Consider the following 22,403-nt stretch of genomic DNA (forward strand, 5'->3'; position numbering starts at 1 on the left):
GAAAACAAAAGTGTAAGAAAAGCGGGGGAGGAGGAAACTGGCAGAACGGATGGGGTGGATTTTGTTTTATTTAAAAATAAAGCCGCAGCCTTAATTGTTGGGAGACTTGGCCCAGGCAGGCCGGTTGACTGTGAACTTGTACTAAAGCGTGCTCTGCTGGCGATTCCTAGGGTGTGCAGATTTATCTTCCCTGCATTTACTTAACCCGGCAGTGAACTGCGTGGACGCCATTTGTTAGGCGATGACAGACTTCACCTCCAGCAAAGGCTGCTCCACAAAATCGCAATAATTACCCAGTAACCTTCATAACAAATATTATGTTTGTGAGAAAGGGATCTGATAGAGGAAGACAAAATTCTTTTCAGAAAACAGCAAACAAAACAAATCTGGGTTTCCCTTCCAGTTCTGGAGCCTGGGATCATAGGCTCCCTCCCTATGTGGTTCAGCCCTGGCTGAACCCGGCACTTGCCTTGGCATCCTGTTTACGCTGGTGTCATTGACTAGACTAGAAACTTCCCCCTTAGAAGCCAAAGTGCTGCAGCCTAAGATATTCTGCCTTCTTTATGGCAAACAAGCCATGGGTAGACCCCAGCCAGACAGAGGGGAGATGCTAAGGGCATCTCGCAAGCTGAGAGAGTTGTCTTCCTCTCTAACATCCACACCCAATCTTCTGTACTGTAGTTGTTTGGATGTAACATTATCCAAATCTCAGCAAATGAACACAACTGTTTCTGCAAGAAATCCTTCTCTCTCTCTCTCTCTCTCTCTCTCTCTCTCTCTCTCTCTCTCTCTCTCTCCCACTCCCTTCAGAGCCAAATGAAGCAGAGTAAAGTGGGAAGTCAGAGGAGAAAGGGGGTCTTGGCATAATGTTGTGAAATTAGACCAGGGAAACCCTAACAAACCCCTAAGTGTGACCAGAGGCTTCCTCTGATACTCAGAGTTGAGAGGATACATTCTTTTTGGCTTGTAGAAACAAACAAGGCCTGCACACTTCTGCCACCTTCTCCTTTTACAAGAGAGCACACAGATTTCTGCCACCAGCTGAAGTTGGATGTCTTCATAAAGCCCTCAGTGGGAGAGCGTTTCCCCCGCCCCTAAGTTCCTCTTTTAAGAAAAACACTCAAAAGAATCCACAAAATGAACAGATACCCCACCACCTTCTTAAGTGTGCTTGCCATGAAAATAGTAAGAAGTAAAACATTTCCTCCAATAACAGCCACACAGATCGGACTGGGTGCTGTATTTCTTAAAAGTCACTTAAGTCCATGTGGGCTGACCTGCCCTCTTAAATTCTACTTAATCCTTGCGAAGATTAAAACTGCACAGAAGTAAGCAAGCTGACAGTACTCCTAGCCTTTTCTTTTTTATTTGTTGGAAAGAGCCCTAGGAATGTATTTTGTTGGATATGATAACATCAGCCTTTTTGACCATCCCCACATCCCAGGGTGTGGCCATAGGATGCTGTAGATACTTTCTTTTTCCTAAGTGTTCCGTGAATCTGCCAGCATTTCTATGACTATTTTTTTTTTTGTTTTTTGGGGGTTTGTTTTTTGTTTTGTTTTGGTTTTTTTTTTGTTGCTCCTTATTTCAACCACTGAGAAATTATACAAGCAAAATCACTAGACACATAACCAAAACAGAACCACAACCCAACATTGTCTAATAAACCAAACTTGGAGCAGCAAAACAAAGAATCTATCTTTCTCAGCCACAGCAGATAATAAGAACCTATTTCCATGTCAATTTTTTATTCTAGTTCCTTCTAAATAGATGGACACATCTTCCTGGGTTCTGAAATACCAATATTCACTTCATACAAAATAGCTTCATGGATTCTTCAGACATTAGTCAGGGAAAGTGGGATTTGTGGGAGAGCAGTAATTTAAAAAAAAAAAATCTTAGGTTTTGTTTTCTTTGGATCTCTGAATTTGGGGCTTCTGTAGATTTATGTTGAAAGAAGGCAACTTCTGCATATTAATACTTGGTATTTCAAGCCAACACTTCAAAACATTTCTCTTTAAGCACTTGGTAAATACCTTTACCAACTAGTACTTGAAGAAAAGTACCTAGCTCCAGAGAAAAAGAAGAGCCCTAAATTTTATTTTATTTGTTTTATTTTGTTTTATGCTTCATTTCTAACCTCAGTTGGAAATTTTGGCTTAGCTCCTCAGACAGGATTGGGTGAAGTTTACTAGGTCTCTGCTAGATACCTACCCAGAGAAGACCAGGGTAGGCCAGAAAGTCCCCACTTAGGCTTGGCTTGACTTCAAAGGACATGGGAGGCTGGGGCCCAGATGGAAATGTACCCAGGAAATTTATATTTTACCTAACTCCACTCATTGGTGCAATTTTGGAGACTGTTTTGGAAAACATAGATTATGTAAATTTCCTGGGATCAAACAGAAAGATCATAACAAAAGAGAAGAGGAAATCTCCTACTGATAAAGGAGCAATTTCTTCCTAAACCACCCTTTATGATGTGTCAAGAAAAACAACCTAATGGCTCTGGGGACTTTTAAGTTGGGCATTTGAAGACACCTCAATTTCCCTTAAAACTTTAGGCACAGTTTTAGAAGAGAGAATTTGTCTGCATTTTGGAGAGGGCTACATTTCTCCATCTTTAGTGTTATCTAGGGAAGCCCTTAAGTTGCCTTTCAAGGGTCCTGTGGATAGATGTCTTATTCCTACAAAGACAGGACAGAAAAGGAAAGAAGGGAGGCAGAAGACAGGCAAGGCGGAAGAAAAGAAAGCGCTTTAACCCCTTTCAATTACCCTAAGGATTCAAAGACTAAAGTTAAATCCGGCCATAAAGTTTATTGCTTCAGACTCACAGGCTGGTGAGAACACTACCAGTCAAATGTAAAGAACTAACAGGGAAACAGGGTTGGGCCTGGTCCTGTGCAGGACCACAGAGTACCTCCTAGATGGGGACCTGCTGTCCCCAACATCCTGTGGGGATGGCCTGCTCCCCGCCACACAGCCAAGGACCCAGCCAGCTTCCACTCTCTCTAGTCGATCTGAAACCCAGGCCCAAAGGCTGCCTCAATTCAGTCCTGCCAAATGACCCTGGCCAGGCGAAGACATATTGCCACAGCCCCATAAGGAATCCCGCCAGTGTCGGCCCTTCCCGGGCCTTTCTTTCAAACGCTCCAGTTCAGTTCACCTCTCTCCTCCAGTGGCCCACGGCCCTTCAACTCCCAGAGTTCCGTGACCCCAAAGAGCCTGGGACTGACTAACCTTAGAAAGAGGGCCTGGGGCCACCAAGTTTTCACAGACACGTTTACACACACACACACACACACACACACACACACACACACACACTTGTCTTTTTGCACACGGGCAAGAGCAGCGGAAGTCATTAACATTCACGATTGTGCAGCAATTAAACTTAGGCCTGAGGATGCGGCTCGGCCACAGGCGCTCTTCACCGGCCTGCCCTGCCGGCCTCCACAAAGCTTGCTCTGGCTTTCCTAATTTAGGCAGGCAGAGGAAAAAGTTTGTTCTCCCATTTTGAATTCTTAGACAGTTACTGAGCCAGAGAGAAAGAGAGGACAAGAAACTTTTTAGAGAGAAAATAAACTCAAGAGGCAAGCTTACCTTAACATGGAGGGAGCCATTTTTCAGAGAGTTTTGAGAACTTGTGGTTTGGACACTTCTGGACCTAAAATTGACACTTTGAATGACCAGGCAGCACACGTAGCCTGCAAAAGAGTCAAATGGAGTCCAGCGTTAGTGAGATTATATGTTATGTGGTATATAATGTTGGATGTCAACTCCCCAAAACCATAAAACTTACTTTAATGGCCCCACGTGACGTTTTATAGCCAGTGAGCCGATCTGTCTGTGCTATGGATGATTTTACGATCTAATTCATAGACAAAACCCTATTCATTTGGCACCCAAATGTCATATAGCCGGAACTGGGGCTTATAAAGTTTACTGTTTTATAACTTTTAAAAGGAAAGACGGCATCCGTGTAAGCAGCCAGTAAATGTGCAAATCTCTAGTTGGGCTTTAGCTGCTCTGAGGAGTTTCCCAGTGGAGCTAGGATGGGGTAAGTACTTTCCATTTGTAGCAAATTAATTGTAGCAAAAGAAGCCAACTGGTTCAGTAAGAGTAGAAGGGACTGAGTGCTGGGGTTGTTTAGTGGGCAGAGGGTTTGGGGTGCACAACCTGGCAGAGAAGCCTCTTCAACAAGGCCTAGAACAGCCTTAGGAATGAAGGATCTATGTGGGCCGGAGTGTGACTAACAAAGCCCTGGCTTCTCTCTTTCTCCTCCTCTCCTTTTTGGTACAAAGTTAACTTGTTTTCCTCAGAGTAGACAAGGTGGACTCAGGCTTTGGAACCTCCTACAGCCTTTCCCACCTTCTTCTGACCTGAGTTTTCTGATGGTTCAGAGTTAGGAAGACTGTGAGTCAGGATGCTGGCAGCAGCCACAATGAATAGGCAGGCTGCTCAGGTAACCCCAGACTCAGCAGCTTACAGCACTACTGGACAGACCGAAAAACCGAGAGAGAGAGCGGCTTGCAATTTGGCATAAATCAGACCAAGAGAACTTACAATAGAAAGTTTATTTTGTTTTGTTTCCAGTCAGTGTTTTGTTTTCCTTAAAAACAAATACAAAAAAAAAAAAGCTGATCACAGTTTGCTTAAACAGCCAGACTTGGACAATATTTGTAACTTTTTTTCACAAAAACATACATCACTGAAGCTGCGCATATAAGAGCCACTTCCAGAGTTCGTGCAAAGGGTCCTACAAAGGCACGCAGGGACACACCGCTTGGAGTCACAGTTTTCGTCACAGAGCCACTAGCCACTACACGTTGAACAAGTTAAGTTGTGTCTTATCAAGTCACCTCTACAACAGCATTAATTACACAGGGAATATAGGTAGTTTGAATAAAAATATCTTTAACAGCTTGGAGCTATTGAGACAGGAACACTTCCACGCACATGCACATTAAAGAACTCAAGTGCAACACTCAACATTGGCACTAAACGAGGTTGGGGGGGGGGCTTTTTTGTGTGTGTAGGGTTTTTTTTTTTTCCTCTTTTCTTTTTTTGTTTTAGTTACTTCAAGTAACACAGCTTGCTTCATATAAATAAGTTAAAACATCTATTTTTTTTTCAAGACAAAGCCATTCAGGACAAAGAGATGAACAGAAGCAGATCTACTTATACAGGCGCTATAATGGCAATAAACAGGCTCATGATTAAAAGATGAATTAGGGCAACGAGAACAGGGCTTCTTCACAGAAGGAACACAAGGGGAGTTTCAGAAAGTCACCTTAGTACTGACACTACAGAGAGCTGCCCGCTACTACTGCTCAGTACTTTGGCCGCGGGCGGGCGGGCGGGCGGGCGCAGCCGCTCAGGGGCGGAAGGCCCCCCCTGCTGCCGCCATGCTCATGCTTTTCAGCTTATTATCTTTTTTCCACTTCATCCTCCTGTTTTGGAACCAGATTTTAATTTGTCTCTCGGAGAGGCAAAGGGCATGTGCTATTTCAATCCTTCTTCGGCGGGTCAGGTAGCGGTTGAAGTGGAATTCTTTCTCCAGCTCCAGGGTCTGGTAGCGCGTGTAGGCTGTCCGGGCCCTTTTGCCTTCAGGGCCACCTATGTTGTCTGCAACAGAAAAGTCAGCGGTTTAGCCACCAACTCCTCAGCACCTGGTTCCAAAAGTCAGCCAGGGTCCTGAGCTGAGGAGAAAGCTCAACAAGTCCTTCTTCCTCACCCACCCTTCCCGAATTTCCTTCCCCCTTCCTTTCTGGCGAGAAAAACAACGTGATTTGGACTCTGGGAACAACCGGCCCACCTGAGACAGGAACTCTGTGTTTAAAGACAGTTTGGCTTTCCCTCGCCCCCTATTCTGCTCTTTGGCCCTTTAAGAGTTGTCCTAAACAGGGGCACTAACCCCCCCCCCAGGCTGCCCACCGCCCAGAAACGCACCGAAGCACTGCTTTTTTCTCAGTCCCCAAGTGGCCTCTAGGTCACCCTCGGTTAAAGTTCCAGCCGAGCTGGCCGCCTCCAGTTCCAGCGTACGCTTGGGGCGCCCGATTTCTTTTTCATGCCTTTCCTTCGCTCTCCCTCTTGCCCCCAAACTTCAGAATCCCGTCTGCCCTCGCCTAGCTTATGCCCCCCCAAGCCCCTTTTAGGGGGCTCTAATTAGAAACGCTGTTTCCCCCAGCGTAGCCCTTCCCATAAATTATCTCCCCTGACAAGCCGGATTCACGGCCCCTACTGCCATCCTTGCCTCTGTATGCCTGACCCTGAAACAGTTCCGAGGCCCTGGGGTTCCAGATGGAATTTCTTCCTCTTTCAACAGCTAAACTTGCTCGGCCACCCCATTTTCCTCCCTCCCCTCTCCCCAGTATCTGGGAACGCATGATGCTGCTGCAGTAATGGAGAGGAAGTAAAGGAGAAGGCAGGGAAGGGAGAGCCGCAGGGAGAGACTCTGCGGGCTGGAGAGAGGCAAGACTAGGAGAGAGACCGGAGAGAGGCTGCAGAGAACAGAGGGTGACCAAGACCCGCGCGCCCCACGGACGCGTGGATCAGAAAACGGCTGGCTTTACCGTGACTAATGTGCAGCTTGCGCATCCAGGGGTAGATCTGCGGCTGGGCGGGCGGCGCCGGGCTCGGCTCGCTCTGGGCGCCCGCCTGCTCGCTGCTGGCAGGGGCGTCCTCCTCGGCTGCGGACGCCGTGCCAACCCCCTCTCTGCTGCTGATGTGGGTGCTGCCGGCGTTGGCCGAGGCGCCGCTGGAGTTGCCCAGGGAGTTTTTCCCGCCGTGGTGGCTGTCGCTGCTGGGCGAGGGGGCCACCGCTGAGCAGGGCAGCGGGTCGGGCGGTGGCGAGTGCGTGGACGTGGCCGGCTGGCTGTACCTGGGCTCGGCGGGCGCCGCACTGGCCCCAGCCGCGTAGCTGCGGGCGCGCTCGCCGGAGCCAAAGTGGCCGGAACCCGAACGGCCGACGCTGAGATCCATGCCATTGTAGCCGTAGCCGTACCTGCCGGAGTGCATGCTCGCCGAGTCCCTGAATTGTTCGCTCACGGAACTATGATCTCCATAATTATGCAACTGGTAGTCCGGGCCATTTGGATAGCGACCGCAAAATGAGTTTACAAAATAAGAGCTCATTTGTTTTTTGATATGTGTGCTTGATTTGTGGCTCGCGGTCGTTTGTGCGTCTATAGCACCCTTGCACAATTTATGATGAATTATGGAAATGACTGGGACATGTACTCGGTTCCCTCCTACGTAGGCACCCAAATATGGGGTACGACTTCGAATCACGTGCTTTTGTTGTCCAGTCGTAAATCCTGCCTGATGACCTCTAGAGGTAAACTCGTGCACTAATGGGGGAGTTGGGTGGAGGCGAGAGGGGTGGCGCGCGCGCCCTGGGCGCGTGCCCGCCACCCGCTGCTGCCGTTCAGTCGGACTCGAGCGCCACCCGCTGGAGACAGAGCGCATCGCTTCGCTTCCGACCTCGGGCTGCAAGGGCCGGGGTCGAATTGAGGTTACAGCCCATTATGGCAAAATTATTGCATTTCCCTCGCAGTTCCATTAGGATGTACCAATTGTGAGGCCGTCAGCTGCCGATCGCACGCCCGGCGAGGATACAGAGGATTCGGGGGAGGTGGTGTCTTAGAATTATTTACAACAACTTTATTTCCCCGGCTTTGTATCCTAGTATTTTTGTGTAGAGGTTGGGGTCGGTTTGCCCGCCCGGCCGGCAGCTGTGAATTTTGAAAACACAGATATCACCTTCGAGGAAGGGAAGACAATTTAGCCAATTGAAGAAATAAATCCTGCCCACAGCAGCCGCCACAATTACGGCTCTGTTTTTGTGAGCGCATGAAGGACAGTGTCCCTGCCGCTCTTAAACCACAGGCGTCTATTAAAGACAGCTTTTGTGTAGTGTTTCTCCGAGGCGAAGTCAAATTCCACACACTCCTATAACCAGAATCATTTTTTTTTCTTCCGTGTAAATATGTTTTTCATGCCATTAGTTTGCTATCTGGCTTGCTTATTTATCCAGTCTGGAAGATCTTCATCCCTGGTCCGGTTCCTCTGGCCAACCCGTCCCCAGGTAGCAGGGTTCTTGGTGAACCCAGAGAGTGGGCCCTGATGCCCAACGGCCTCTGAGACTGCTTGGAAGCTGGGATCCATAGGTAGAGCTATTGGGATCTCGCTTAGCCCACTGGGAATAAATTGCGGGAACTAATGGAATCATTTCGTGGCTGTGCCTAGAATCACCGTAGTTATTTTCCTGGGCTCCGAAAGACGAAAGTAAATCACAAATGTAGCTGAGAGGAGACCGATCTCTCCCTACTAGAGGCCTGGCATCTCAGCCGGTCCTGGCACCACGGTTGGAAGCTAGAACTCTTGCGGCTCTCTCGTGGTCCTGGGTCCCTTCTTTGCGTCCTGAAAGCTTCTAAGTGGTGGCGTCCGAGCTGTATGAGTCTGGGAGTGGAGATCCAGTGGGAGCCTGCGGGAGCCTAGTCGCTCCCGAGGCTGTAATGTTCCTCTCGCGCCCAGGTTGGCTTGCCCTTGCCTCGGCTGAGGCTGCAACTCGCCCACTAACGGTTATGCTCCGATAGAGAGATTTGGTTCTGTCGGGGAAGGGGGGAGTTCCCCTTTGTTCCTCAAGCTTCTTGTTTAGGGGCATCCTGAGAGGCCGGGACAGGGCTGGGGCCCAGATCGCAGACACTTTCTTTTTAGTAGCCAGAGCCGATTAGGCGATGCCCTTTAGGATTTGATGGTGAGGGACCAAGGCGGAAAAAGCCCAGATTCTAAACAGGGCACTGCTTGGGGATCCTTCTTCCCCCAACAACCCTGCGTCTGTAGCTCACAGAGCGCAGAGGCGCTAACACAGAAGCAGGGCCAATTCTGGGTGCACCCCGGGCCTCCCAAGCTGGGCAGCCTGGGGGGAGAATACCCCCAAGGTTGTGTGTGTGTGTGTGTGTGTGTGTGTGTGTGTGTGTGTGCAGTGCGTCTGTTCCACAGCTGACTTTCAGTGTGTGGGGTTTTGTTTGTTTGTTTTCTGTAATAAGTAAATACGTAGACACTTTCAAAGCTTTGGACGCTTTTCCCTAAACTGCGGAAGAAGCAGGCTGGAATAAAATTTGGGGAGCAGGAAAGGGCACCAGAAAGGGCCAATAGAGGTTACAAAGCTGGCCTGGTCCCTACCCTGGAGTCTACTCGCCCGCCTTGGCCTCAGAGTCTTCCCCGCTGGCCTGCGTGGAATTGATGAGTTTGTTTTCCTTTTTCCACTTCATGCGCCGGTTCTGGAACCAGATCTTGATCTGGCGCTCGGTGAGGCAGAGCGCGTTGGCGATCTCGATGCGGCGCCGCCGAGTCAGGTAGCGGTTGAAGTGAAATTCCTTCTCCAGTTCCAGTGTCTGGTAGCGCGTGTAGGTCTGGCGGCCTCTGCGCCCGTGACTCCCATACACGGCACCTGCAGGCAGAAATGAGATGCGGGTAAGCGAGGCAAAAGCAACTCACCCCGTGTGCCTCCCAGACAGCAGTCTCTAAACTGGAAACTATTCTACTTCACCCCAGCTTTTCAAATCACAACCGAGAGCAAAAATAACCCGCTGGATGGCACCGATCATTTCATACCAAGCGAGATGTTTTCCCACCTATAAACGACTTGGGTGGGAAGTTATTGATTTTGATAAAAGTGGTTTGTAAGAGAACCATTAGACTTGAAGAAATAGCATGTCTATTCTTAACTTGAGGGGCCAAAGTCACTGTTTCAAGGAAGTGTAGCAATTATTTGTCTGTGAGGGCAGTGAGGATCCTGGGAGCAGTATGGAAATTGAATGCTTACACTGGGGTCTGTGAAAGACGCTGTCGCTGTTGAGGCTCCTCAAGACAGATCTCAATGGATTTTGGGGAAATTAAATATGGCTGGCCTTTTCAAATCTTTGCATATTGTTAGCAAGTTATGTGATCTATCTGAAACCACTCCATGGAGAGTTTAAGTTCTAAAGCAACCACACTGTTAAGTTCTAAAGTTCCCCTTAGGCTCTGTCCCTGCTCCAAAGATTAAGGGAGATTCTCTGTGTGAGCGTTGAAAACCTGAGGCAAAGAGAGGGGGCAGTAGGTGAGATGGTGAAGGACTGGCAGTGAGGAGGGACTGTGTTGGACTGTCTGGGTGACAGAGGTACCCAAGGGTGAGACCACCAGGGGTGAGGCTCAGGCAGGGTCTCAGGAGGAGATAAAAGTTGGCTAAGAGTTGGGAGTTAAGTGGAAGATAAAAGAGGGAGGAGAGAGAGAGACAGAGAGAGGAGAGAGAGAGAGACAGAGAGAGAGAGAGAGACAGAGAGAGGGGGGGAGGTGACTATTCTGCTGAGAAGGTGGCTCTCCAAGCTTTGGTGGAGACACAGAAAGAGGTCAAATGTGGAGATGGGGCCTCTGCCTGTCTGGGCTTCTGGACTTCAAAGGGCAGAAGAGAGAGGAACAGGAAGGAGTTTGCCTATGCCACCCTCTGGAGGCCCTCTCTGCTTGGAAACCTGAGGGGGTGGGACCAGGGTGCAGCTGAGCAAGGCTGTCTCACCTCAACCAGGTTTCCTCTCTCTTCTGTTGCCCCTTAAGTTACAGGGCTCATAGAGCTTGGCAGTGAGTCCTTCCCCCTCCCCCAAAGTGTCTCCTTCCAGGGACCTCGTGGCCCTGGCTTTGCTCTGGCTGGGCCTGATCATCCCATGGGAATGTTTGGATTTGACTTTCTTTCTTTCTTTCTTTCTTTCTTTCTTTCTTTCTTTCTTTCTTTCTTTCTTTCTTTCTTTCTTTCTTTCTTTCCTTCCTTCCTTCCTTCCTTATTTTTCTCTCTCTCAAATTTAATAAACAGAGAAGGAAATTTTGTTTATTCTTCCCTTCTTCCTATTCTTGCCTGTCTTCCTTCCTTCCTTCCTTCCTTCCTTCCTTCCTTCCTTCCTTCCTTCCTTCCTTCCTTCCTTCCTTCCTTCTGGTCTCCCTGCCAGCTTTTCATTCTCCCTACACTCTCTGGAGTGGGAAAGCAGGGAAATGCCTTACCCGCACAGGAATTCATCCGCTGCATCCAGGGGTAAACAGGGCTTGTGTACTTCCGGTCGGTGCCTTCCTCATGGAGGGCTTTGCCCTGCACGCTGCTGCTGTCAGGTTTGTACTGCTGCTCGGGAGGAAAGTGCAGGTAGTCCCCGGGGCCCCTCTGCTTGCTATTGCCCGAGGGTGAGGCGCCACTGAGGTCCTTATCAGAATAGAAACATGAGGCCCCGTACTCGTAGGATGCCCGGTTGCAGGCCAGGACCGAATTGGACTGTTGGTAGAAACAAGGTGAGGTGTATGTCTTGTCCGGAAGACTCGACGCCCCGTAAGAGGCCGGGAAGGGCCTCAGCGCGTCATAGCCGGCCGGGTAGAGGGGCAGCTGGCCCAAGAAGGAGTCCTGGCCGCTGGGCAGGCTCCCAGGGAAAGTGGGATTCACAAAATAGGAACTCATTTGCGCGCCCCTCTGCAGGACTGTGATTTGTTGTGTATTAGTACATCTGGCTATAACTATTAGTAGTCATCGAACTGGTTTGTTTCTGGATGGCCGAACGCCAAAAGCGACAGCAGCAAATCGCACCAGCTGACGCAGCGGCGGCCAATGGGAAAGAGCGCCGGAGCCCGCTCCCCGGGGACCGCGGCGACCGAGGCAGCAAAGTTACAAACAGCCCCCAGCCCGCCCGCCCGCCGCCCGCCCGGCAGATTAATGGGCGCACACAGCCTGCCGGCCCCGCTCTCCCCCACACACCCCCGAACGCCAGCGGCGGGCACGGCCCGGACAGAGATGCGTAGCTCAGGGGCACTAGTACCCAGGTCAACGAGCAGGCCTACTCTGTCCTCTTTTTTTTTTTTTTTTTCCTTCTTGGGTTTTGCTGTTTTTCCTCCCCAAACAGGAAACCTGACAAGCCTGAGCCAGGGGGGCGGTGACAGGAATGGTTTTGCTCTTGAGAGCCTCCTGCCGGAGTCAGGTCCTGGGTTACCCCTCCCCTTGTGCTCCCGTAATCATGGTTCTTGCAGAAGGGGCTCCAGAGGAGTCAGGCCTCCGCTCTGTGCGTTTGAGCTCTGTGCTTTAGGGTTCCCTGAACGCCTTATTCCCTCCCATTCTTATTACAGGTTGGGCCTTACTGCCCTAAAGCTGAAAGAATCCCCCCTCACTGACCAGGCCCAGGCCAAAGGCAGGGCCTCCTACAGCCCCTTCTCTGTACCGCGCTCCATGTTTAGCTCTTCTGCAATGGTCCGTGCCTGCATGGGCTTAAAGCAAACACCTACACCGGCTGTGCCCTGCATCATATCTTTGAGAAAGGAAAGGCTAAAACCCACAGTTTTCCACAAGAAATGGTCTCCAGAAGAGTGTTTGTGAGACCAGACCGGAGCAGGAAGCCAGCCATGGGGCTTATCCACCTTTAAGCATCCCAGGACTCCCCTAAGTGACTGGAACTGCTTAGAGCAGCTAAGATACAGTATCTTCCCAGTCTCATTCCAGAAGCAGGAGAGACAGGGGGACCTTGGTTGAGCAGGGCACGGAGTGCAGCTCCTGGGACCCAAAGCTTCACTCAGGATCATTAATGGACTTGGTTTCGAGGTGGCACTGTCGCAAGCATACCCACTTGCCCCTGCCTCTGCACCCTAAACTACTCCTGTTTAGGGCGGTTTTATCTCTAAAACCAGACCTGTCACCCTGTCACTTGCTCCAGGATCCTGCATTACCTTGACCACTGGCCCAGGCCTGGGGATGCTCGGACAGGACACAGGACATGGGAAGCCTGTCTTGGGCTTGCCTGTACGCCTGAATCAGTCTCATTTTGTAAAAATTGCGATATCGGTTCGAAGGCACTTTCATGACTGTTTGCCCTAGAATTAGCTTTAAAATCCCCAATTCTGTGGGTGTCTAAGAGACTATTTACAGATCTAGCTGGGGCTTAGGAGGCTTTTTGTAAGATCTGTAAAATCCTGACCCTTGCGGACTGATGGGGATAGGGCTTGGGATGATTGGCAATGGACCCGCAGGAATCTGTCGCAGACTTCCTAATCTCGTCCTTGCTTTTCGATTCCACCCCCCCCCACTTCCTCCCCTCAAAAGAGAAAAATTGGTAAAGGACTTGCCTAAGGTCGGCCAGCCTCCAGAGAGCTTGTGAAACCAACCAAAGGAAGGCTGCCCCAGAGGCCGTGTGCTTAACGTCTTTATTTCTCTAACCCAAGAAAGTTTTCCCTTTGTATGTTCAGGAGAGGATAAAATTTTCTCACAGAGAGGATGCAGTATGTGGGAAATGAAAGCTCAGGAGAAAAAAGGGTTTTTTTTTTTTCCTTAAAAGGCTGTTTGAAGAAAATAAGTTTGAGTTATTGGTTCTTAAACAACAAATAATCAGATAACAGTTATTTCAAGCAATATTGTTGGAAATGAAAGTAGCCATTTCCCAGGTGCTAATTGTTTACATCTATCAGTTCTCTTTCAAGAGGCTGTCTCGCCCAGAGTTGGAGCTGATGACGGCTTACCACCGTTATTGCTATGGTTTGATCTGAATTTTAGATTTTATTGTCTCAGCCAATAAAAGAATTTGTTTTCTCAGCTAGAAGCCAGAAAATTTATTTCTAGCTTCTGTAAACATTAAGGTGGAAAAAAATATTAAATTGAAATCTTAACGTGTAAACCCAGGCTAGTGTGCATTTAAGTTAGCAGTCAATCTACTTATTCTTCCATATATATATACATATATGTATATACATATATGTGTATATATATACACACACATGTATGTATGTATGTACATATGTATGTATATATGGAGAGATTCCTGTCGAAGTGGAGAACAGGATCTCCACACCTTCAATAGAGCCACATCCTGAGATGATGAGAATAATTACCCCAGGACTCTACTAGGTCACAGCCACACAGAAAACTTACCTTTTATCTTCTCTTCAAAGAGGGTAGGATGGCAGTAGGGTCACACAGTTTGCCCTTTCCCTGGCTGCCCATTGAGCCTCACGTCTGCCAGCATGGAGCCTGGCCTGCAGGTGTGTGGGAGGACCCAAATGTCCACCTTCATCCAGTCAAATCTCTAGGCCAGAACCCAAAGCACACAGGTGTGGGCCTCTGTCAGTTACCGGCCCTCTCCAGGAGCCGCCTTCCATGCCATAGCCAATCCTCAGGGCCAGCCAGGCCAGCAGGCCTCAGAACTACAAATGGTCTCTCCGATGTCAGAATCCCAAAGCCAAAGCGTTCCCCAACTGGCGTGAGCCCTTAGGACGCCTTTGGGATGCGCAGTTTGGACAGAAGCAGCCATGACCAGCCAGGCGGCCTGTACAACCAGTCTCCATGGTGCTGGCTTAGGAAAGAGGGAAGGACCCGAGTCTATTCCAGCGGCTGAGCTTTCTGTCATGGGTAGCCGAAGCAAGGAGATTTCACAGCCAAACAAACCCTTGGAGACTGCCCCTCAGGTCCCCTTTTGTCCCCCCTTCCCTGCTCCTGGGGAATCTGAGGGGCCCGTACAGCAGTCGCGCCAGACTCAAAGAGGCGGGCCGCTGCTGGCGCCGGTCCCGGCGACGGCCACAGCGTGGCAGCAGCGAGCACTCGGCTGGGTCGCAATAAATAATCCGCCTGCGGCAGCCGCAGTCAGGCAGCCAGCGGCCCTAGGAGGCAAATGCGGCGCTTTATCTGCCCCAGCCCCAGGCGCATCCACAGAGCTGTCCCGCAAGCATTCCAAACATCTACTTGTCCTTCTTAATTGTCTGGCCTAGGCCTGAGAAGCTATTTTGAGATAGGAAAACAGCAGCAGCCGCAGCAACAACCACAACCAAAAACCAAATAAACAAAAAAGAACCATAGCCAGGAACCTCGCGACTGATGCTCGGGTGGCTCTGTCTCCCGGCGGCGGCAAATATAACCTGGTCAGACTCCGCTTTCAGGTCCACCCACCATGACTGGTGCCACCGTGCAATGCAAAGCCATCCTAGGCCAGCAGCTCTCAGGGCTGTCCCGCTGCTAGCTGCAGTCCTCTCCCTGGGAGCCTGGGAGGTGGGGGACCGTGGACATTGTACTTAGGTAGCTTGGGACTGCGAGCCTGCTATTGCCCAGACACCATTTTGCAACCTTCCTTCAGAAACCTTAGATGTGTTCCTTCCACCTGCATCAACACAACAGCCCCTTGCACCGAAACACACCACCCCCCTGCAGTAGTGCCCAATTAACTGGATTCTCTCCTCCAACACAGAATTCCACACATGCTCCTAGCCCCTTTCCCAGGGCTCGAGACATCACTGTGGTCGGAAAAACTGAGCAAACCGAAGCCGACAAGCATCGGAGAACTCTGAATTAGTAAGTTTTGTTTCTGTGTTTGCTTCCTTTCCCGTTCTCTTCTTTCTCAGTCTAACCCCACAAGAAATAACAGTATGCAGAAGCTAACAAAACCCCCGTGCTGCTCGCACTGCTACCCTCTCGGCCCACATTCCCAGGTCGGGAAACGTCTCTGGTTATTATGGGACTCAGTTGAATCAATTGGGTCACAAATGAAATAATCCCAAACCCCAGAGGCCGATAGGGAACAGTAGAATGCTAAATGACTTCCTCTGGGGCTTCCCGAGGGTCACTGGGGAGTGGGGGTGGGGGGGTGGGGGTGGGGAAGACCCAAGCGGTGCTGCCCAGTGCCAAGGCGCTGTGCCACAGAGGAAAGGCTGACCTGCCTTGAGGGAAGAGGGAAAGGAGTGATTGGTGGTGGTGGCGGTAGTGGGTGAGAATGAGTGACGTGTTTGGGCTGTGGTGTGTATTGGGGCTGAGTGTGAAGGGACGGAAGAGGGTGAAAAATGCCCCTTTTCAAAGTCGCTCCTGGTCGCTCTCACTGTGGTACCTCACCCACCTTTGCCCTGTCTCCTTCCCACATGTCTCACCTTCAGACCGCGGCTCCCAGAAGCTCCTGCCTCTCTGACAGCTGTCGCTTCAGCAGCCCAAGAGACGAATTGTCCTCCTTCCTGGTGCCAGAGGACGGACGCAGGAAATTAGCCAGGTTGCGAGTTGCAAAGCGGCGGCTGCTGCTCCAGGACGCGCCCCACCTCCAGCGACAGCGGCCGGCCTGGGCCTGGCAGCGGCGGCTTCCCCTCGCTCGCCATCGCCGGACAAAGCGCAGCCCAGGCAGGCTGGGAAGGCAGAGCTCCGAAGCACGCAGGATGGAGCGGAGCAAAAGAATGCGGCTCTATTCTCGCAAGGGAAATTATAAAAAAGTTCATGTTCACGGTTCCTATCCACATGACCGACAGCGGCCAATGGAAGGGCCGAACAACTCATAAAGTTGTATTGCAAAGTTGTAAATTTTCATAAACAACAACGGATTTATGACCCTTTCCCCATCACTAAGAGGAGGCAGCTCTTACACAGGCGCCATCTTACCACCGAGGCTGTCCCGATTTGGGGCTGCAGGTTTTACAGACCCTTTTAGGTATGATTTTATTAAAAGCGTCCTAAGAAGCTGGCCCAGCCTAGCCAGGGCATAAGACTGGAGACCTGCGCGGGCCAAGCTCAGACTGCTCTAAGCTGCTCCCACCGCCTCTCACCCTGGTCCTTCACCGCTAGCCCCTTCCCCAGCCAAAGTCCTTCCTCAGCAACAGGACTTGACTGGGATTCTGCCGGGTTTGAGGCCCATGGCGGTCCAAGAATCCCTCAGCTGCAGTGTTGGAGCCTGGGGCATCCTCACCCCTTCTGAAGGCTAAGTGGGGGTACTGCGGCAGGGACCCTGAATCCCATTTCCTTCCTACCCTGGGGCTGTGCTCAAGGCGCATGCGGAATCCGGCATCAATTGGAGGGTAGGTAATACCCTTTTAGAGCCCAGTCTACACCTTTAGAGGAAAGTTGAATTTGGAATTCGTTCATGGAATTTATGGAAGTTTGAGAGACTGTAGATAGAATATACGGCATTAAGAAATAGTGTGTTTTCAATGGATCTAGCTAGATATTGGTGCACATACAACGGCCAGACAAAAACCATCTACGAAGAGGAAGGCACATATGCAATTATAGTCACAGAAAAACACGGAAACCCACACATCCAGTTATAGACATGGGAAATGTGGACACACGCGTACATTATGGGTGTGGAAATGCATACGGTTATGAAAACTATAAGCAACCACATAGAGAAATAGAAACATGCTTATGTACGCATAAAAACGTGTAAAAAGAGACTTGATACATGTGTCCAGGAATATCTAAAACTTGGACTTAAGGACAGGGTCTCTGCACTTGGTCCCTGCGTTTCTTTGGCTCGCAGCCAGGGCTTACTCTTCAGCTGTGCCCGCGTCCCCTTGCCCCAGACCCTCTGGATTAAAGCAGTCCATGTTTCTTTGTCACCAAGCATCTTTATTGTTACATAAAACACAGGTTGCTGGGTTGGGAAGCATGCCTTCCCTAAACCCCAGGCTGGGTGTAGGGGGGGACAATGGGAGATGGGAGAACTGATGGGTGGGGAGGGGGTGTCCTGGGCCTCCCCCACCCACTACAGAATTAGTTCAACACAACACATCATGCTACAAAGTCACCCCATTAAAACATCCTTCCCAAGTCAAGACATTCCTTTACAAATGATCTCCAGGATTATAGAAATGACCACAACAACAACAAAAAAATCAGGTTCAAATATACAGTATTTGTCCTTGTAGGAAAAGTCAGGGTTTACATATTTGACATGGCTGAATGGTAGGACACAAAGCAAGGGGGAGAGGACAGAGGGGCTTGGGAACATCTCCCTAGTCCCACCAAAAACAAAAAAACACCCAAGAAAACAAAAAGAAGCTATTCCAGAGGACTGCAGCCAGCTCAGGAATGCTCCCCTCCTGAAGTAGGGGGAATGGCCCTGAACTTGAGGTGCCAAAGCCAGAGAAAGAGGGACTCTGGGTTGCAGCACATGGTATGCTTTGGAATAAATATATTATTTTTCAATTTAAATAGAAGCCAATGCCCTGGTCCCTGAACCTCATTGCCTTGTCAGTGAGGTCTCAGTGACCCAAAGACATCAGCTAGAAGCATCACGGCCTGGCCTGGGCAGGGTGGGCACCGGGAAGCAGGCAAGCTAGCCAGCACGAAATAGGTAGTTTAGGGCTAGTAGGTAGTAAGTACTGATCATGGTTTTGCAGGTATGGGGGGGGGGGCAGGTGCCAGTGTCTGCCAGTGTTGGGACGTGTGGGGGGCGTCTTAGGAGTGGTGGCCCACTGGGGCTGGGCCCATAGGTAGTTTGGGAGTGCCTTACAAAGAGGCCTGTGCTAGGTAGTATTTTGGCTGTGCCTGCGCACAACACTGGCCCAGAGTTGGGGGTATCTACTGAGTTCCTCAGAGGCAGAGAGGGTCCCCAAGGTGACCTAATTTCCCTGGGAGCTAGAGGGGGTGGTTGGATGGAATGAGGGTGGGGACTGATTCTTTTTCTTTCCCTTTCTTTCGTTTCTTTTTTCTTTTCTTTCTTCCCTTCTTTTTTTTTACACTTTAATCCCCCCCCCCTATTTTTGTAATTAAAATCACTGAGTCTCTTAGAGACTTTTCCAGCTGTCCTGTGCAGCCAGGGTCCTGTGCAGCCAGGGTCCTGTGCAGCCAGGGTCCTGTGCAGCCAGGGTCCTGTGCCTGGCCCTTTTACTCCTCTTCCTCCTCTTCCTCCTCGTCTTCCTCCTCATCTTCCTCGTCCGCCTTGTCAGCAGCGGTGGAGACGGAGGGCACCGCGTCTTCGGGGGCTGCGGTGGGAGCCTGGCTCTCGTCTTTATGCTCTTTCTTCCACTTCATGCGCCGGTTCTGGAACCAGATCTTGATCTGGCGCTCGGTGAGACAGAGCGCGTGAGCGATCTCGATGCGGCGGCGCCGCGTCAGGTAGCGGTTGAAGTGGAATTCCTTCTCCAGTTCCAGCGTCTGGTAGCGCGTGTAGGTCTGGCGTCCCCGCTTCCTATCTGGTCCTAGGAGCAGAAATTTGCACATATAGATAGACAAACAGACAAGCCAACTAGGATGTGGACACAAGAGTGCTTTAGTCAGACCAGCAGCCCAAGACACTGCACCTTCCACCTTGCCCAAATCCAGGTGCAACCCTCATCACCCTCAATTGAGCTGAGGGAGGGAAATTGTGAGCGGAAGGCCCCAGTGCCAGACAGGCAGGGATGTCTGTGAAAAGCCTTAGGGCAGAATTCCAACTTTACAACTGGCCTTTCCAGCCGGCTACGTTTCCACAATGTCCTGTTTCCCCCTGACAAAGGGAAATTGTAAATATAGAGTGTGGCAAGTGGGAAACTCTGCGCCTTTGCCATTCAAAGGCAAGTCAGGCTGCTCCCCAGCCTTGTTAGACGAGCGGGCGACCCTCCTCAGCACCCCATCCACGAGACCCTCTGTCCCATTGGCTTCAGCCCCATTCCGGAACCGGCCTCGGGTGGGTACGAGGTGGGTGAGGGATCCCGGAGGTCTCAGCTCTCCTTGCCTTTGAGAAAGAAAGCTAGGCCCGAAAGAAAAGGGGGGGAGGGAGAGCTGGAGTCAGGAGAGGGATAGAAGACAGCAAAGAGGGGGATAGAAAGAAAGACTGAGAAGGAGAAAAAGAGGGAAAGGAAGAAGGGGAGGGGGAGAAAGAGAATATGAGACTAGCAGAGAAACTTATTGTAAAAATTCCAAGGCAAATGGAGTTAAATAAATTTACGAGGATCGAACCCATTAATTGGGTCATAAAAAGTTTTATGAGCCTCATTTACATACAATGCTACGGGTCTCTCCACGCAATGGCGCCTCAGCTCTAATTAAAACCAGAAAGGCAGCGCCACCGGGACTTGCGGGGCCGCCTGCTGCAAGCCGCCGGGCTGGGCTCTCTCAGCCCCCGCGCCCCGCTCCCGCCCCGCCGCTCCTCCCGCTCGCCGACCCCGCCGGCCACTGCGCCTACCTGAACTGCGCATCCAGGGGTAGATGCGGAAACTGGCCTCGGCCGGGCCGTGCAGCGCGCCCTCGTCCGCCTTGTCGCAGGCGCCTTTGGCGAGGTCACTGCAGAGCCCGGGGATGTTTTGGTCGTAGGAGGCGCAGGGCAGGTTGTAAGCGTCGGCTCCCAGGCCATAGCCGGACGCGAAGGGGCTCTGATAGAGGGGGCTGTTGACATTGTATAAGCCCGGCACGGTGGAGGCGAAGGCGCCGGCGCCCGGCCCGTAGCCGCTTCTCTGCGAGTTGGGTGCAAAGGAGCAAGAAGTCGGCTCGGCATTTTGGAAGAGAGAAGCCCCCGCCGTATATTTGCTAAAAAGCGCGTTCACATAATACGAAGAACTCATAATTTTGACCTGTGATTTGTTGTCCGGCAGCTTTCAGTGTCGGTTTTACGAGGTAGCGTGATATATGATAACATTACACCCCCAGATTTACACCAAACCCCATTTTCTTTTGGACGGAGCTCGCCGCGGCACGTGACCGCCCACATGACCGCCTCCGCCAATCTCAGCAGCCCTCACAGGTGGTCTCGCGCCACGGGCCGGCGGCCGCCTAGAATGGAAGGGGAAGAGGCTCAAATCCGTGGCCTGCACCCGACCGGCCGGCCCCGGGCGCCCGACGCCATCGGATCCCTAGGCTCCTCTGGATCCCCATCCCAGTCGCCGAAGCCTGGAGGCAGGCTTCGCCCTACACACCTCCGACCACCTCATACCTATTCCTGAACCCCCACATCCAGCGTGTGGATTCCCCCTGTCCGTGTCCTCTCTGCGGATCCAAGACCCTGCAGGGTCTTCGCAACTTGTCTGCCCCAAGATGATCTAGAGGGAAAAGATCCACTCCTTGCTTCTCTCTATAAGCAGGAGAACATTTAAGACCGCATTTGATGCTCCAGCGCCAACACCGCAGGCGCGGGGTCTCCTCCTGCCAAGCAGCGACCGCTGCCACAAACTGGAACCATGTGGTTCGAATAAAGTCAGCAGTTCCCAGCTTCCTTTCTTTAATCGGCGGCGCACTATTTATCTGCCCTAAAGGAAGCAGTGAAATATTTATCTATTAATGAGCCTCATTTGCCAACAGATTTACTAACATGGGCTTCCCTTTTCTCCTCCCGGACACTGCGGCCCTGGTAGGCTCTCTACCTCGCTCCTGGGCACCTGGCTGGCTGGCAGCAACTCTATAGATGGTTCAACACCCGCTTTGTCCTTCCCTCAACCCCTGGCTACCTCCGGATGACAAGACACGGGAGCACCATTGGCACGCAGTTGGAGAGAAATTCAGCTCCACAGTTTTTTAAAGACACCCTTCGTACTGGGAGGTTCCTGGCGGCTCTCAGCCAAGCTCCTTCTACCTTGTGGGCCGGTAACAGCTTTTGAGCCGGTTTAGAAAGAGGGGAGGTGATCTCAGGGACTGGGTGCTGTAGTTGACCATGGTACCCCAGTTCTTTAGGACACAATAAAAACAAATAAGGGAGCCCTTTCAAGGGGCCACCCAGATCCCGGGTGCACCTTTCTAAGGACTGTGCTTGCTAAACACACTGTCTCATTCTCTCCCAAATAGTCGCCCACCCACCCACCCCGGGGGCTTACCTCGCTGGGCTTCAGACCCCCTCCCCCTGCAGTGATAGGTCGAGTGAAGGCTCTGCTACCCAACGTTCTCTGGAGGGTATCTGGGTGAACCCTTTCCCTAAACGCCTCATAAACTGCCCAGGCCAGGCTGGAAGATTGGCCACCTTTTACTGCTCAGCTCGATTGCACATCATAAACCCGACTGACTTCACAATGGAATTGCCCCGGAAATTCTCCTCTAAATTATAGAGTTTGGTTCCTGGTGTACAAAGCACTTTCTTATCACTTTCAGTAGGTCCAGGCTGCCTCCACCTACCCCACCCCCGTTTACCGCATCTTATCAGGGGGTCTTGGAAGCACAAAAGACAGAAGGATGTTCAAATCCTGCTGGAACGGGTGCCCCAGCGTCTGCCTAGTCAGGCTTTGGTGGGGAGGAGGGCAGGTGGGAGCCGGGCTATCTCCCCTGGAGCCTAAGGACTCCGAGGCGGCAATATCCGGGATCCCCTTTTATGGTGGATCAGGATGGGAAACAGAGGAGGTTAAACAGGAAGAGGGAAAAAATTGAAATAGCAGAGTCTTCTAAAAGCGAAATAAAATTCTAAAATACCCAAAAGAAGACGAAGCAAACAGAAAGAAGGCTGGGAGATCAAAGAAGCTAAATTAGACGACTTTAGACCAATAAATTGGTCCTGGGGTGAGCGAGGCGCACAGTGAAAGGCTAGGCAGGCCTAGGCGTCTGTCTAGACTCGGGCGACCGACGGGAGCAGTCTAAAGTGGAACTTCTCTTTAGGAGACCTGACTGACAACCAGAGTGCAGAGCGAGTTGGGTTGAATAGGAAAACCAGGACGCCTAAGGTCTTCTGAATTTTGCCAGGCACGACTAAGAAGCCACAACAAGTGAC

At 51.0% G+C, this 22,403-nt stretch overlaps 3 protein-coding genes across 3 annotated transcripts; all 3 read right to left on the reverse strand.

The window, feature by feature from the left end:
• Nucleotides 1–4,555: 4,555 nt before the first annotated feature.
• On the reverse strand, nucleotides 4,556–9,137 carry Hoxa5 (homeobox A5). Its single transcript, XM_052173745.1, has 2 exons — nucleotides 6,573–9,137; nucleotides 4,556–5,625 (listed from the first exon to the last, which is right to left on the reverse strand). The coding sequence occupies exons 1-2, from the start codon at nucleotides 7,465–7,467 to the stop codon at nucleotides 5,375–5,377; spliced, it is 1,146 nt and encodes a 381-aa protein (XP_052029705.1). The 5' UTR covers nucleotides 7,468–9,137; the 3' UTR covers nucleotides 4,556–5,374.
• A 35-nt stretch (nucleotides 9,138–9,172) lies between these two features.
• On the reverse strand, nucleotides 9,173–11,641 carry Hoxa6 (homeobox A6). Its single transcript, XM_052173748.1, has 2 exons — nucleotides 11,035–11,641; nucleotides 9,173–9,454 (listed from the first exon to the last, which is right to left on the reverse strand). Exons 1-2 carry the CDS (start codon nucleotides 11,474–11,476, stop codon nucleotides 9,195–9,197), a joined length of 702 nt encoding a protein of 233 aa, XP_052029708.1. The 5' UTR covers nucleotides 11,477–11,641; the 3' UTR covers nucleotides 9,173–9,194.
• Nucleotides 11,642–17,379: 5,738 nt separating this feature from the next.
• Nucleotides 17,380–20,400, reverse strand: Hoxa7 (homeobox A7). Its single transcript, XM_052173750.1, has 2 exons — nucleotides 19,905–20,400; nucleotides 17,380–18,939 (listed from the first exon to the last, which is right to left on the reverse strand). Exons 1-2 carry the CDS (start codon nucleotides 20,278–20,280, stop codon nucleotides 18,626–18,628), a joined length of 690 nt encoding a protein of 229 aa, XP_052029710.1. The 5' UTR covers nucleotides 20,281–20,400; the 3' UTR covers nucleotides 17,380–18,625.
• Between the last annotated feature and the right edge of the window lie 2,003 nt (nucleotides 20,401–22,403).

The sequence above is a fragment of the Apodemus sylvaticus genome, chromosome 2 (genome assembly GCF_947179515.1).
Source record: "Apodemus sylvaticus chromosome 2, mApoSyl1.1, whole genome shotgun sequence".
NCBI lineage: Eukaryota > Metazoa > Chordata > Mammalia > Rodentia > Muridae > Apodemus > Apodemus sylvaticus.

Bases quoted from the DNA above. Each gene is read 5' to 3' on its own strand.
- Hoxa7 (XM_052173750.1), bottom strand. From the start codon at position 20,280: ATGAGTTCTTCGTATTATGTGAACGCGCTTTTTAGCAAATATACGGCG. The intron at 18,940-19,904 runs GTAGGCGCAGTG...TTCTGCTCCTAG, and splicing joins CCCCTGGATGCGCAGTTCAG to GACCAGATAGGAAGCGGGGA.
- Hoxa5 (XM_052173745.1), bottom strand. From the start codon at position 7,467: ATGCGCTCTGTCTCCAGCGGGTGGCGCTCGAGTCCGACTGAACGGCAG. The intron at 5,626-6,572 runs GTAAAGCCAGCC...TTTCTGTTGCAG, and splicing joins CAAGCTGCACATTAGTCACG to ACAACATAGGTGGCCCTGAA.
- Hoxa6 (XM_052173748.1), bottom strand. From the start codon at position 11,476: ATGAGTTCCTATTTTGTGAATCCCACTTTCCCTGGGAGCCTGCCCAGC. The intron at 9,455-11,034 runs GTAAGGCATTTC...TTCTGCCTGCAG, and splicing joins GCGGATGAATTCCTGTGCGG to GTGCCGTGTATGGGAGTCAC.